Here is a 13,325-nt window from a genome sequence, read left to right as displayed (position 1 = left end):
GCTCCCTAGCACTGTTGCCCTGGCAACGGCATTGGGTAATAAACATTCTGTGTGGGCTGGAGAAGGGAAGGAGGAAACTACCTTCAGTAGTGACAGATAGTGACACAAAATAGTTTTTTCAGCCAACGATGTGGTGTTGGACTGTTTCTAATTCAGATTTTTCCATTTTACAGCACAGCTGCTGCCCAAATCTCTTTGCACAAAGTGTGTTTGTAGAAACTCACAACAGAAGTTTTCCATGGGTGGCATTCTTCACAAACAGGTGAATTTCTGGAATTTTAATGTTGTTCATTCAAGGCACTAGGGGACAAAAGCAGTGCTTAGTTATTAGGACATAATTACGCTGAGGGGTGGGGCAGATGCTTAGATTATGAAAGCACAAAACTACCTTCTTATTGGTGACTTCTTATTGTGCACTGAAGACAGAAGAAATAGAACTTGTTGATTATCACTAATGAGTTTTTCTTCAGTTTTGCACTGAAATGTAAAGTAGGGAAACTTAATTTTGATGTGTCCACTTCACTGATATCTTCTTCAGTGGAGAAATAGGTTTAACTCAGCATGGTCATTTGGAAAGCCACGATTCACTCACCCCACTGTTGTGTCTCAAGGAATGGCCACCAGATCTGGGTCCCATAGGGCAGGATTGAACCCCACAGGATATTAAGGTTGAGACACTTTGTGGGCCAAACAAGCTGGCTTCAGTCCTTGTCCTCACAGCTATCAAGACAAGCAAGTGGTCTGGCATGTCATGGGGATGTGACAATAGGATACTGAGAGGTGAAAATTGTCGCTGTTGTACCGAGAAAGGCGAAAAACGACATGAATCCAGTTTCAGGATAAGTGGCCAAAACGGCTATATTTAATTATATAAATCAGCTTATATAGCTTTGTTTACAAGGATGGCGTGACACCATTGGTCCCTTGATCAACCACCTTCTAGAATGATTGGTGGAGGCTTTACAACACCCATTCAAAATATTTTCTTCAATATACCTTAACAGCTTGGAAAACAAGTTCACAGCTGTGCAATAAAGTCTTGGTTTACAAAAATCTCAAACCTTTTCTCAGCTAGCTTGCATGAGAAGGAAAAACTTCACAAGATGCTACAGCAGCTGGAAAATTCCTCTGCTCCTAGCTTTTTAGTATCCACAGAAAATTTGTTCTGAAAGTAAAAGATGCAGGTATTTCCTTAGTGTCTAAGAGAAAGGGAGGTACAGAGAGCTGGTACCAGTGAGACACAAGATGGCAGCAGCTAAACCCAGAAGAGGAAAGATTAATTTTATTAATCAAGTTAGCTGATGTGCATGCCAGCAGTAGTACTAGGTGAGAATACAACAGAGAGGAGAGGCTTTGTTCTGACAAACCAGTTCCAGGGAACACTGATCTTTTGTGGAGCCTTGCAGCTCTGCTCCATGCTGACACAGATATTGTGGATTGCACTGGGAGGTTTCCAAGAACTGTGAAGACAATGTTTTGAAATATGTCAAAAAAAGGTTTTGTTTTAGCTAGAGTCTTTCTTGCTCAGGTACTCAGTAAAGAAGTGTAGTGGGACTGAGGCCAGTAGTGAGAGGTAATAGAGACCAGCAAAGACACTCAGGGAAGGAGACTGTTGAAGGAGAGTTCCCCTCACTGGCTCTCCGTTTTCTGGGCATCACCCTTTTACAACTTTTCTAAATTAAGGACGTCATCTGAAACATTGAGCTTAATTGTGTTCCTTCCATGAACTTGCCCAGTCACCTTTTTATTTGGTTTACATGTCTGGCCTCTAAAACATCTCAAGTCAGCAAGTCCCAGGCTGCAATTTTGTGCTGTATGAAAAGTCCTCATTATTTGTTGTCTGTCTGCTGCCTGGGAATTCACTGGATGTCCCCTATATCCAGGGAGAAACATCAGAGAATTACTCTCTTCATTACAATACTCATATTTTACTACATTTTCCATCAGTTGTCCATCAGCATCTTAGTCTCAGGTATTTAGTTTGGCATTCATTTTGGACAATGAATTTCCTACCTTAGACATTTCTTCTATTGTACTGTCAGAGCAGCTGGTTCATGAGGAGCGTGTGTTTAATTCTGAGTCTTGGGCTTTGTGCACATAGTGCAATTGCATTAAAATGTAGCTTGTCAGACCAAAGATGACAGTCTTCAACCACTTATCTAGAGATCTGTTCAAACTTCAGTGATGCACTGTACATAGGAAAAATAACAAAACCATGTTTCTCATTTAGATGTATCGCTTACATGGTTTTCCTTTCTTTTTTTTTTCTTTTGTTTTGTTTTGTTTTTTGTTTTGGGGGTTGGTTTGTTTGTTTGGGGTTTTTTTTGTTTGTTTTTGTTTGGGTTTTGGTTTTTTGTTTGGTGGGGTTTATTTGTTTGTTTGATTTTTGTTTCTCAGAATTTCCCTCTAAGTTAGAGCACATTGTTTAGACTCCAATCCTTTTTGCAATCTTCATAGCTTTGTTAGGCAAAGCAGCACCAGTGTGCCAGAGACTTCTTGTATCCCTTGTTTCTCTCCCAACAAGCTGCCTGTGTGATGCTCCATGCCCCTTACAATTTTTGGGTTTGAATGTGTGTTGTTGGTGACAAATTGTAAGCACAGTACTGTTTCACTTAGTTCAAACAAATTAACCGAGTGTTTTATTTCTTAGACATGTGAAAGCTGGAACCGAACTCACATGGGATTATGGTTATGAAGCTGGAAGCATGCCAGAGACAGAGATTTCCTGTCAGTGCGGAGTTCAGAAGTGCAGGAAAAAAACCTTATAGGCAAAGCTTTCCTACTGTCAACACATCTTGTACCTGGGGATTTATATGATGGAAGGGATGACTACTCAGTGAACAGCCCTCATTTCCGTGGTGCTAACTGCATTCAGCTAAAATGCCTTTCACCTGATGTTTTTCTGAATTTACATTTAAACGTCACTTTTGTAGTTTGCAGAATTAGAACTGTTTGTCCTAAGAACAGGCATCAAACTTTTCCTAGATAATTTATGTTCTCCTGGTCTTCCTCCTCCCTGCTTCTAATCTGCAAGTGAAGTTCACAGTGCACTGGAAGAATTCCTCCTCCGTGCTATCTGCAGCAGAGACACAACTGATGAGAGCAGCAGGTCCTTGGTGCTTTCTGTGCTCCTCCACAGGTCTGAGTTAGCAAAACTCAGGTTTCTGAAAATCATTATGAATGCAAGGCTGCCTGTGTGAGCACTAGGAGTTGTTAAAATACACCTAAGCCTGATGGATCTGGTGGGACAGATAGTCCTGAACAGAGATGGAATAAGACAGAACAGTTCTGCAGAGCTGTGTTTGTGCTACAAAGTGGGCTGGACAAGTCCTGCTGCAGCAGGAGAAAAATGACTGGATTTTGTTGGATTGCACCCCTCTCCACGTTTGTGACACACAGAGAAATCCAATGTATCTCATCTCAGTGCTGTATTGTATAGTGTGGGGCAGGTGGGCCACAGAATTCCTTACCACAGTTTGTTGGTAAGAGAGAAACAAGCTACATTAGGAGACACAGAGTGCAGATGCAGGAGGTGGCTCTGAAATGGAGCAAGGGATGGGTGTGTGGCTTTTGAATGTGTTGTACCATTGGGCAAGCAAGGAGGTGTTGCAGATGAGCAATTTAGATGCTTGAAGAACCACTGCCAAAGGTTTAAAAAAACCTGATTTTATTAAAAACGTTGTAAAAGTAAGACTTAACATAGTTTGATAGCAAAGTTCACTCTGTTACTGCAGAGGATATAGCAATGATTTAAAGTTATCAATACAAAATCTAGTGCACTGTAATACAAAGCTATGTGTGACATCAGTCTTACCAGAGATCTGCAGTTGGTCAGGGGTTTCTCAGCCTCAAGGAGTAACATTGAGAGGTATCCCAGCTCACAGGGACATCACTGCCATACAGCCAGCTGATTAGCATGAAAGCTCAAAAAAAAGGCTCATTCAGGCTGTCATTTATGGAATAAAGTGGTTGGCTTGAAGTCAGATTACCTTTGTTGGAGAAGGTAAACATGAGAGTCTTGTACCTGCACTTTTTCTTTTTTCCTTGATAAATGAGTCTTGGAAGGACCACCTGCTATTCATGTGTTAATTGCATGATTGGTATCCCAGATTCCAAGCCCATTTGCCTCAGTGCTCACCATGTCACCCTCTTCCTGTGCGGGTTTTCAGAGAAATGGTTGGAACAAATGAAGGTCTTGGCCTGGTTATGTCCAAGCCTATACTGCAGAATGAAGGAGAAGCAGGAACCAGTTCTCAGCCCTGAGGCCAGGAGGCAATGGACATCTTATGCCCACATGGCTTAGGGTTCTCTTTTAATTGGATTGTATCTGTGCTGTGTAACTGTGGACAAACATGGTATCTGTGGCCCTAAATGGTTTTTTTTAGTTTGTTTTGGATGCTTCAAGCTTAAAATTCATGGGGTCGTGCTGCAACACAGGATGCTCTTGAATTTCTCAAGTCTCAGCATGCATGCGGAGTTTCAGTGTGTTAAAAGTGGACCTTTAAGAGAGATAACAGACCTGTGAACCATTCTGCTTACAATGAAACCTCAGCTCTTCTCTGCCAGAGTTTGACATATCCGGCAAGCAAATGTCTCCTCGGCTTTGGTCCCAGTCATCGCACTCTGGGTTTGCTTGGGCTTTCACCACCCGTCTTCAGGGATAAATGTAGAAGAGTGGAGTTACCCCAGTGTTGGTGCAGTACCTCTTCAGAGGGTCAGAGCCACCCACTCTTGCCCTCATCAGCCACTCTGTCATTGCAGCCCCTGTGTTAGCTGAAGACAGCGCTCATCTCAGTTCTTTTTCGCTTCATTTAAGATCTGTCTCCACTCAGACGGAATATGCCTTGGGATAAACATCTTTCAGTGTTAACCAGAGACATGCCAAAGTGTGTGACAAACCCATGGGTAACCCAGGAGTGGTATTAGCCTTTTAAACAAGTGAAAATGCAGAAAACATCTGTGTCTATGCTTGACTTGAATGTGGAAAAGAAGATGGGAATGTTGTTAAAGCATTGGGGGGGAGAAGGTACATTTTACTGCTGTTGATTATATTTTCCAGATCAGTGGTAGGAATTAATGATACTGGGCTGATGAGGAAAAGCCCTGTTTCTTGATGCAGGAAAACAGACCTAATGTTTCAGAAGATGCAGCACTTATTTGCTCCATGTGGTCTGCACATATGGGAGAGCCTGCTGTGAGCATAGATGTCACAGAAGCTGTGTGTATGAAACAGGGATTTTTGGCTAGTTAGGTTTATCACGTCTGTCTCCAGGCCGGTGCTCCTTCATTCTCCTCCTCCAGGCCAGAGATCATAACCTATCCATGAGCAAAATCACCTTACAAGGTGTGATTTCTGCCTGCTTCTGCAGCATTACTAGAACAGGTTCTGCTGAGGGTGTCCTGCAAGTATCCTCTGCAGGTAATAGCCACAGGAGTGCTCCCCTGAGCTTGCTCTCTGCTCTGCTGTCTGTTCCTCTGCTTGTAACAGCTCGCAGATGGGGATGTTTCTGAGCACAGCCCCTCGTGTCGCCTGTGCTTTAGCAGAGCAGTTTGTAAAAGCACTGAGCACAAGCACTGATGGAAAAACAGGTGAAGATATTCCAAGTGAAGTACTCAAAAGCACCTGTGGAATGACACATTTGGGATTTCTCGTCAGGCTGTTGGGGGTATCAAAAAAGAAGAGGGCTTGATGGGAATTAGTTGCATTGAGATATGAACCACAGTTCTTACAGTGAGAAGGACAGTGAGCAAGACGGTCCCAATGGAGGGACAGTAGGGATGTGAGGATGTATAAGGGCCTCATGGAAATAAATATTAGTACCTAAGATAAGCATACAAATGCAAAGGCAGCTGAAGATCACTTACGGTACAGGTATAAAAGAAACTGGACTGGAGCATATTAATGGATTTTTTTTTTTTTTTGACAAAAAATCGCTGAGCACCAATTTCCAGCTCTATGTATTTCAGCAGAACTATATGGCTCAGTAGCACAGCACTTGGAGGAAGAGATCACAAAGGTTTTGGACTTGATTTTCATCCGCAGTGAATGTTTTCCTGTGTTGAAGAACAGATTTATGTTTGGTGCATAAGATTTATGCACCTGTGGATGCATGAATCATGTTGACTCATTTGAGTATCATCTAGGTAATAGATCTGGGAATTGGAATTGTATGGCAGCATTTGGCTAATAGACATAGTCTAATTCCAAGCCTGGACACAGGGATCTTAGCTCTGATATGCTGCATCTGGGCAGGTGCAAAGGGATTTTGGAAACCAGCTGGACTGATGCCAGCAGTGCTGAAAAGCCAAAGCTGATCTAGCTAGTAAAGGGAGCTGATCTTAAAAACTCCATGTTGTGTTTGGTGTGGCCTCCTGATGAGCTAGAACATGCCTGTTAATGTGGCTGGTGAGCTTGCTGGGGGAGGTTCAACAAGACCAAGTGCTGGGTCCTGCACTTGGGTCACAACCCCTGCAGCGCTACAGGCTCGGGGAAGAGTGGCTGCAAAGTGACCCAGCAGAAGAGGACCTGGGGGTGCTGGTCAACAGCAGCTGAATGTGAGCCAGAGTGTGCCCAGGTGGCCGAGAAGGCCAATGGCATCCTGGCCTGTATCAGCAATAGAGTGGCCAGCAGGAGCAGGGCCGTGATTGTGCCCCTGTACTTGGCACTGCTGAGCCTACACCTCAAATCCTGGGTTCAGTTTTTGGGCCCCTCACTACAAGAAGGAGATTGAGGTGCTGGAGCGAGTCCAGAGATGAGCAGCAGAGCTGGTGAAAGATCAGGAGCACAAGTTCTGTGCAGAGCAGCTGAGGGAGCTGGGGATGTTTAGTCTGGAGAAAAGGAGGCTCATGAGTGACCTTACGGCTCTGTACAACTGCCTGAAAGGAGGGTGTAGCCAGGGCGGGGTCGGCATCTTCTTCCTGGCAACAACTGACAGGAAACTGCACCATGGGAGGTTTAGCTTGAACAGTAGTTCTGTGATTCTGTGAAAAGTGAACACGGGGTAGGGAGGGATGCGGGCTATCGCCTTTTCCATGGAGAAAGCCCTCGGGAAATGGCTGCCCGACGGCATCCCGCGGCAGTGCCTGGCACGGGAATCGAACCCGCGTATCCGATCCGTGACCCCGGCACACCCGAACGCGCAGGGGGGCCCCGGGCGCGCCTCCCTTATCAGGTGCCGGCGCCGCAGCGGCACGCCTTCCCCCAGGCGCGCGGGGGCTGCAGCCAATCAGCGGCGGGCGGCTGCGCGGGGCGGGGCAGCGGCGGGCGCACCGCGCATGCTCTGTGTCCCGGCCGGGCACGCTCACTTCCGCGCGGGAGAGTTGAGGGCGGGGGAGGGGGCAGAGGGAGTGACAGCTCGCGCGGGCCGGGCCGGGCCGCGAGCGGGCGGTAAGTGCCACCGCGGGCACGCGGGGCGGGGGGGGGAGCGGGGAGCGCGCGGGGCTCGGCGCCTCCTCAGCGCTGGTTACGCACCCCCGGTCTCCCCGCAGTGTCCGTGAATGGACCCTGCCGGAGGTCGGGTAGAGCTGGGGGGGGGACGAGGGGGGGCCATGAGGCGGCACCGGGACCCCCGTGAGGGCGGCACCGGGGGCCCGAGTAGGAATTGGGAAGAAATTCTTTACTTGTGAGAGTGGTGAGGCACCGGCACGGGTTCCTCAGAAAAGCTGTGGATGTCTCGTCTCTGGCGATGTTCAAGGCCAGGTTGGAGGGAGCTCTGAGCAACCCGATCTAGTGAAAGGTGCCCTGCCCACGGCTGGGGGGTTGGAACAAGATGGTCACAAGTGAAAGGTGATCAGAAAGACGGCTTTGTTCTTGTTCCTTGAGAAATCTGGATGTGTTTGTTTTGTAATGACTTGGGGAGAATGGGAGGGGGAATGTAGGTCGCGTCTGAAATCTCGATGTCCATGACATCTCCAGCCGTGCTTCTTTCCCCACAAAGTGCAAATGAGGGACATGGTGAGTGTGGGGTAACAGGTGTGTGATTTCTTTCTTTCTTCCTACTTCCATAGATCCAATCCTGCACTGCGCTGGAAAGAAGAGGAGAGCAGAGCAGGAGCTGAGGCAGTGGGTTTCAATAGCATGCTGGAAGTCAGGGGACTTGGGTTCTTTTCCTTACTCCCCTATGGATATACTAAGTGAGATTCTGTGCCTTAGCCTCCTCCTGTGTAAAAGATGGATATTTACATGAAAGGATGCTTTCAGAGCTGGGTCTGGAGAGCAATTACTTAGACAAACTGATAAAGTTTCAGCAGGATTGCTGAAATTGAAAGTGACGTAAGCCATATGCTCTTGCCAGCACTGTTCTTGTCCCTTTCTACTTTCTGTTTCATTTCCCCTTCTCTTCTTTTTAGTCACTGTTGCAGAAAAAAAAAAAACCAAAAAAAAAACAACCCAGCCCTGCTTCTAGGAAATGGCACACATACAGAAGTGGCCAGGTGTGACTGTTCCTTTCAGCTGCCACTCTGTCTTCTGTTTTGCAGCTTCATTTGCTCTGTCATGAGTGGAGGGCAGCAGAAGGGCCCCCAAATCTTACAGCTGAATTAGTCCCCCTGGGTTCCCTGTGGTGGTGACAGTGGAAGTGAAGTGTTGCAGAAGGACTTTGTGACAGCAAGGGATTGACTGTAAAACAGCAGGTGAAAATCCAGCATTGATAAGTGGAAGATGATGGATGTGTCAGAGAAACAACCATAACGCTGCTGCCCTCCCTGCTATCTGATGTCACTTAGGAAAGAGATCTGGAGAACTGTAATACTCTGTAGTACTGGTCTAGTTGACAGAGTGGTGTTGGGTTATTGTTTGGACTTGATCTCAGAGGTCTTTCCCAACCTGATTGATTCTGTGACAAGTATGTGAGTCTCACTGAAAGGCGTCCCTTCTGGGAGGGCCAGGAGGACAAACCAATGGATCTGTCCCTATGATTTCTGTGTCAAATTCTCACCCTCCAGTTACATACAAATCAGGGTACTTCTGTGCCTTCCATTGTTTGTGGTCGCATTGCATGAAATACCCTGGAAGTGTAGTTGGTGCAAAACATTTCCTGGTAAGCAAGAGAAAGAACAAGACCACACAGCTCCCACGCTGCCTCTCGTTCCTCCCCAAAGCTGTGGCAGCACAAACCCCCAGCTCTCCACCCGGTTTTGTCTGCTCTGATCACCATGGGCCCCATTGTGTGTTGAGCTTTGTGTTTTCTTCACTGCTTTGTGCTTCCAGGATAGTTCTATGGAATTGTCAGCTCTGTGCTCAGAAGCAGTCTAAAATGTGATTGGAATAGTAAGAATTATTAAGGAAAGAAGAAAAATACAGAGTGACATTGTGACTTGGCAGTGTGAATGGTAGTCCATCCTTTTGTAGGTGGTTTGCTCCTCTTCAAGTGTAACCAGAGGAGTAGAGAAGGGATAGAGAAGTGACAAGGGATAAAAACTGCATACCAACTTCTGTACAAGGAAGAGCTAAATATTTCAGATTCCTCAACTTGAAAAAGAGACAGCAGGACAAATAGTAACAGCAATGCTGTCATGAGTACTACTGAAAGAGTGGAGTAAGGAATAAAGATTTCTTGCCTTTTCGGGGAGATCCAAGGGTGTCAGCTGGAATCCCTGAGTGGCAGGATTAAGGCCTGCAAAAGCAAGGCATTGTTCAGATGAAATGTAATTAAACTGTGAAACTGGAAACCTGCCCTTAGCCTCTCCCTTCTTGTGTAGGAGCAGCCAGCCAGATCCATTGCCCCGTTGAGCTCTGTATCCTCTTCCTGGTAGTACTCTGTAGCAGAAGGCTCAGGAGGAGCACAGGCTCCTGTGGGGGGTGTGTTGGGTTTGCATGGCCAGGTTTTGGGGGTGAGGGGGTGGGGAGGGGCTTCAGGGGTGGCTTCTGTGAGAAGCTGCCAGAAGCTTCTCCCATGTCCAGCAGAGCCAGTGCCAGCCGGCTCCAGGACAGACCCTCCACTGGCCAATGCTGGGCCCAGCAGGAATGATAGTAATGTCTCTGTGATAATACATTTATGAAGGAAAGAAAAAAAGTTATTGGACAGATAAAATTGTGGGCAGAGAGGAGTGTAGTGGGAATATGTAAGAGGAGCAACTCTGCAGGCACCCAGGTCAGTGGAAGAGGGGCAGGAGGTGCTCCAGGCAGCAGAGCTGGGATTCCCCTGCAGCCCCTGGTGCAGACCATAGAGAGGCAGCTGTGCCCCTGCAGCCCATGGAGGGCCACAGGGATGCAGAGATCCATCTGCAGCCTGTGGAGGAGGTGGATGCCTGAGAGGAGGCTGTGACCCCGTGGGAGGCCCATGCTGGAGCAGGGTCCTGGCAGGGACCTGCAGACCCATGGGGAGAGGAGGCCACACTGGGGCAGGTTTCCTGGTAGGACTTGTGACCCTGGGGGGGACCCATATTGGAGCAGGCTGTGCCTGAAGGACTGCACCCTGTGGGAGAGTGACCTAGGTTGCAGCAGTTCATGGAGAACTGTTGCTCATGGGATGGACTCACGGAGAACTTTGTGGAGGACTGTCTCCGGTGGGAGGGACCCCACAATGGAGCAGGGGAAGGACTCTCCTCCCTGAGTGTGGCAGGAACGAATGATGGACTGACCATAACCCCCATTCACCATCTCCCTGTGCCTCCTGGGGGAAGAAGGTAGAGTTTGGAAAGAAGGGAGGGGTGAGGGCAAGGTGGTTTTAAAATTTATTTTACTTCTCATTATCCTGCTCTGATTTTGTTAGTAATAAATTCAGTTAATTATCCCTAAGCTGAGTCTGCTTTGCCCATGATGGTATTTGGTGAGGGATCTCTCCCTGTCCTTATCTTAACCCATGAACCCTTTATTATATTTTCTCTCCCCATCCGGTTGTGGAGAGGAGTGATAGAATGGCTTTGGGGGAGTGCCTGGCATCCAACCAGGGTCAACCCACCACAGGGGGACAGGATACGGGGAAAAACGGGGCAGTAGGTGCAGGCTGGCTGCTTCTGCACAGAGCAATGGCCAAGAGCTGTACTTTTACTGCTTCAGGATTCCTACAAAGGTGCTGGAGTAACCCCAAGGCTGACCTTGACTGAGTGTCTTCTGTTCTCCATCAGCACCAGGATTTTTCTGGAGCCTGTAAGAACACCAGGGACTGTAGACTCCACCTTTAGCCCCTTCCTTACAAAATTCCTAGAACTGGATGCTCTGACTGGGCCTGAGCAGGGCTTATGTATCTGCATCGATTCCAGGTATTGCTTTGCTGCAGAGAGCTTTTCCTGTATTCTAGACCATTCAAACAAGCTTGTTCTGCTTTTTAATTTTCTCTATTCTAGTTCTAGTATGTCTTTGTGTTTCTGTTTGTTGGTATTGTATTTGTTTATTGCTCAGGTTCTGAAACTGATATGATGGTCAGTGTATAGATGGGTATCAGAAATCAGTTTCTACCCTGCCTTGCTTACCAGACATAGAAGGACAGAGGGGAAAAAACTCCAGCTGTGTGCAAAGGCAAAGTGACTTGTTGTGACTATAAATAAATTATCAGTAGTGTGAGCCAGAGAGGTGAAAACATTAAAAAAATCCTCTTCTACTCTGGTGGTGTTTTCACTTGGGGCTACCCAGTCTGTTTTATGCAAGGAAGATGGGAACTAATGAAAACAGGTTGTTGAAAGCCTGAAAAAGGTTGCAAAATTTGCTGGACTGTGAGATTTCCTGCCTGTTTTGTACTTGGACCTTACTACCTCTCACTAGAATAATTTAACTTCAGGTCTTCCTATTTCTTGAAAGTAAACACAGGTTTTTCTTCCCCCTTGTCATACAGGAGTTTGTGCTGTTGGAGGTGACATCTCCAACAGAAGATACTTTGGAGTATCACACTTTGTAGGAGTGGGAAGTTGTTGAAGATTTCTGTGGTGGACTTGCACAAAAAACACAGACAAAGTAAAACTCTCCTACAAATGTTGTGGGGTGATGCTCTAACCTGCTGGTGGGGGATGTGTGTAAAGGCTTGTCCAGAAACACTTGGACAGTTTTTGTGGAATAAGTAGCTGGCATCAAAGTTTTGCAGCTGCTGGATAAAAAGAAAGACTGTGTGAAGAAGAGCAATTAAGACTTGAGTGGATATGGCCAGAAAAAGGTAACAGGTGTCCCTGGGGCAATTCCCAGGGCTCAGGGAAAACTGTCACTCCTGTTAGTGCTTCACCTTGTTGAGAGAGAATGTTTAAATGTTTCATTTTTGATTTTTTTCTTCTGCCCCAATTTACTTGCAGACCTCTCCACTCTACTTTGCTACATCCTTCTTACAGTAAGAAATTAGTGTTTCTTTTTGTTTTCTATGAACTCATGGAAAGCACTGGCGAAGCTTCAGGGTTGCTGCTTTTCTGTCTTTTGTTGACTCACAGACCCACATGTGGCAGCAGTAGGTTAAGAAAACACTGCTATGAGTGATTGCCCTTCTCCAAATAAAAGGAGTTTCACACCTTAGGGCATGACTTGCTGGACTGCTCTTGGATCTGTTTTTGGAGCAGATATTGCCAAGCAAGCTTGAAAACTTTTGTATTACCCCTTATGACTTGTTAGTGACTTTCCAAGAGGAGATAAACCACTCGTTCTCCTGCTCAAATTTCTGGAGCTCCTGGGGTCTGGTTTCCATCCCACTGCTGTGCCAGGAGCGGGCTTTGCCTATTGTATTGGTAGTTGTTACTGGAGGAGCAAAGCACCAAGGGTGAGGCGATGCAGGTGAAGGAGCAGTTAGAGGGCGGGTATTGGCAGGCTCTGCTTTCCTCTGTCCTGCTTTGCCTATGGAAGTTGTCAATTGCTTTGTGTTTTGTCCCAGTTTTACTGCTCCAGGTGCTTTCTGGATAATGGCGAAGATGGTGAGAAGAACATGTGCGTTTTGTTCAGAAGGGGAGGCCGGCTCTGTAATGTACATTGCCACAGAGAGAGATATTGCAGCTCATCAGGATTGTCTGGTGAGTGCCTTCAGCTGGTCGGTACCAAAGAGAAGTGGAGAAGGGATAAGGGGGAAGTTTCCACTGCTTGTCTGTTTTTGATTTTGCAATGATGTCTGGATTGAAAGGCTGGTTACTCAAACCAGCAAGTTTATATTAGATTGAAAAGCAGTGAAAAGCAACAGGGCTTGGCCAGGATTTTGGAGTGGGAGAGGACGTGTCTGCACAGCTGGAGCTGTTGATTTGTGGTATTTTCATGTGTGTCTATTGCTGATCAGTGGTCCTAGATGCACACGAAAACACCACAAAGACCACATACAGCCTAGCAATAGGAATAGGTTTTCTTGAGACACTAAACTGTATGAGGATTCTCAGACCACAGAAAGCTGTGTACTTAAACCTTTGCAGGAGAATATCCATATCAC

The 13,325-nt window shown here is 46.6% G+C and overlaps 1 protein-coding gene across 1 annotated transcript in view; it reads left to right on the top strand.

The window, feature by feature from the left end:
• Positions 1-13,325, top strand: part of SETDB2 (SET domain bifurcated histone lysine methyltransferase 2) — a 49,440-nt gene that overhangs the window by 16,292 nt on the left and 19,823 nt on the right. The window contains exons 13-18 of the mRNA XM_048293554.1: positions 174-262; positions 2,651-2,759; positions 7,006-7,387; positions 7,960-8,062; positions 11,068-11,202; positions 12,786-12,921. Of these exons, the coding sequence (XP_048149511.1) occupies positions 174-262; positions 2,651-2,759; positions 7,006-7,387; positions 7,960-8,062; positions 11,068-11,202; positions 12,786-12,921 (954 nt within the window). The remainder of the gene's footprint in view (positions 1-173; positions 263-2,650; positions 2,760-7,005; positions 7,388-7,959; positions 8,063-11,067; positions 11,203-12,785; positions 12,922-13,325) is intronic.

This window comes from Corvus hawaiiensis, chromosome 2 (genome assembly GCF_020740725.1).
Source record: "Corvus hawaiiensis isolate bCorHaw1 chromosome 2, bCorHaw1.pri.cur, whole genome shotgun sequence".
Taxonomy (NCBI): domain Eukaryota; kingdom Metazoa; phylum Chordata; class Aves; order Passeriformes; family Corvidae; genus Corvus; species Corvus hawaiiensis.
The sequence above is the reverse complement of the archived record's forward strand: the minus strand, read 5'-3'. Positions and strand labels throughout refer to the sequence as shown.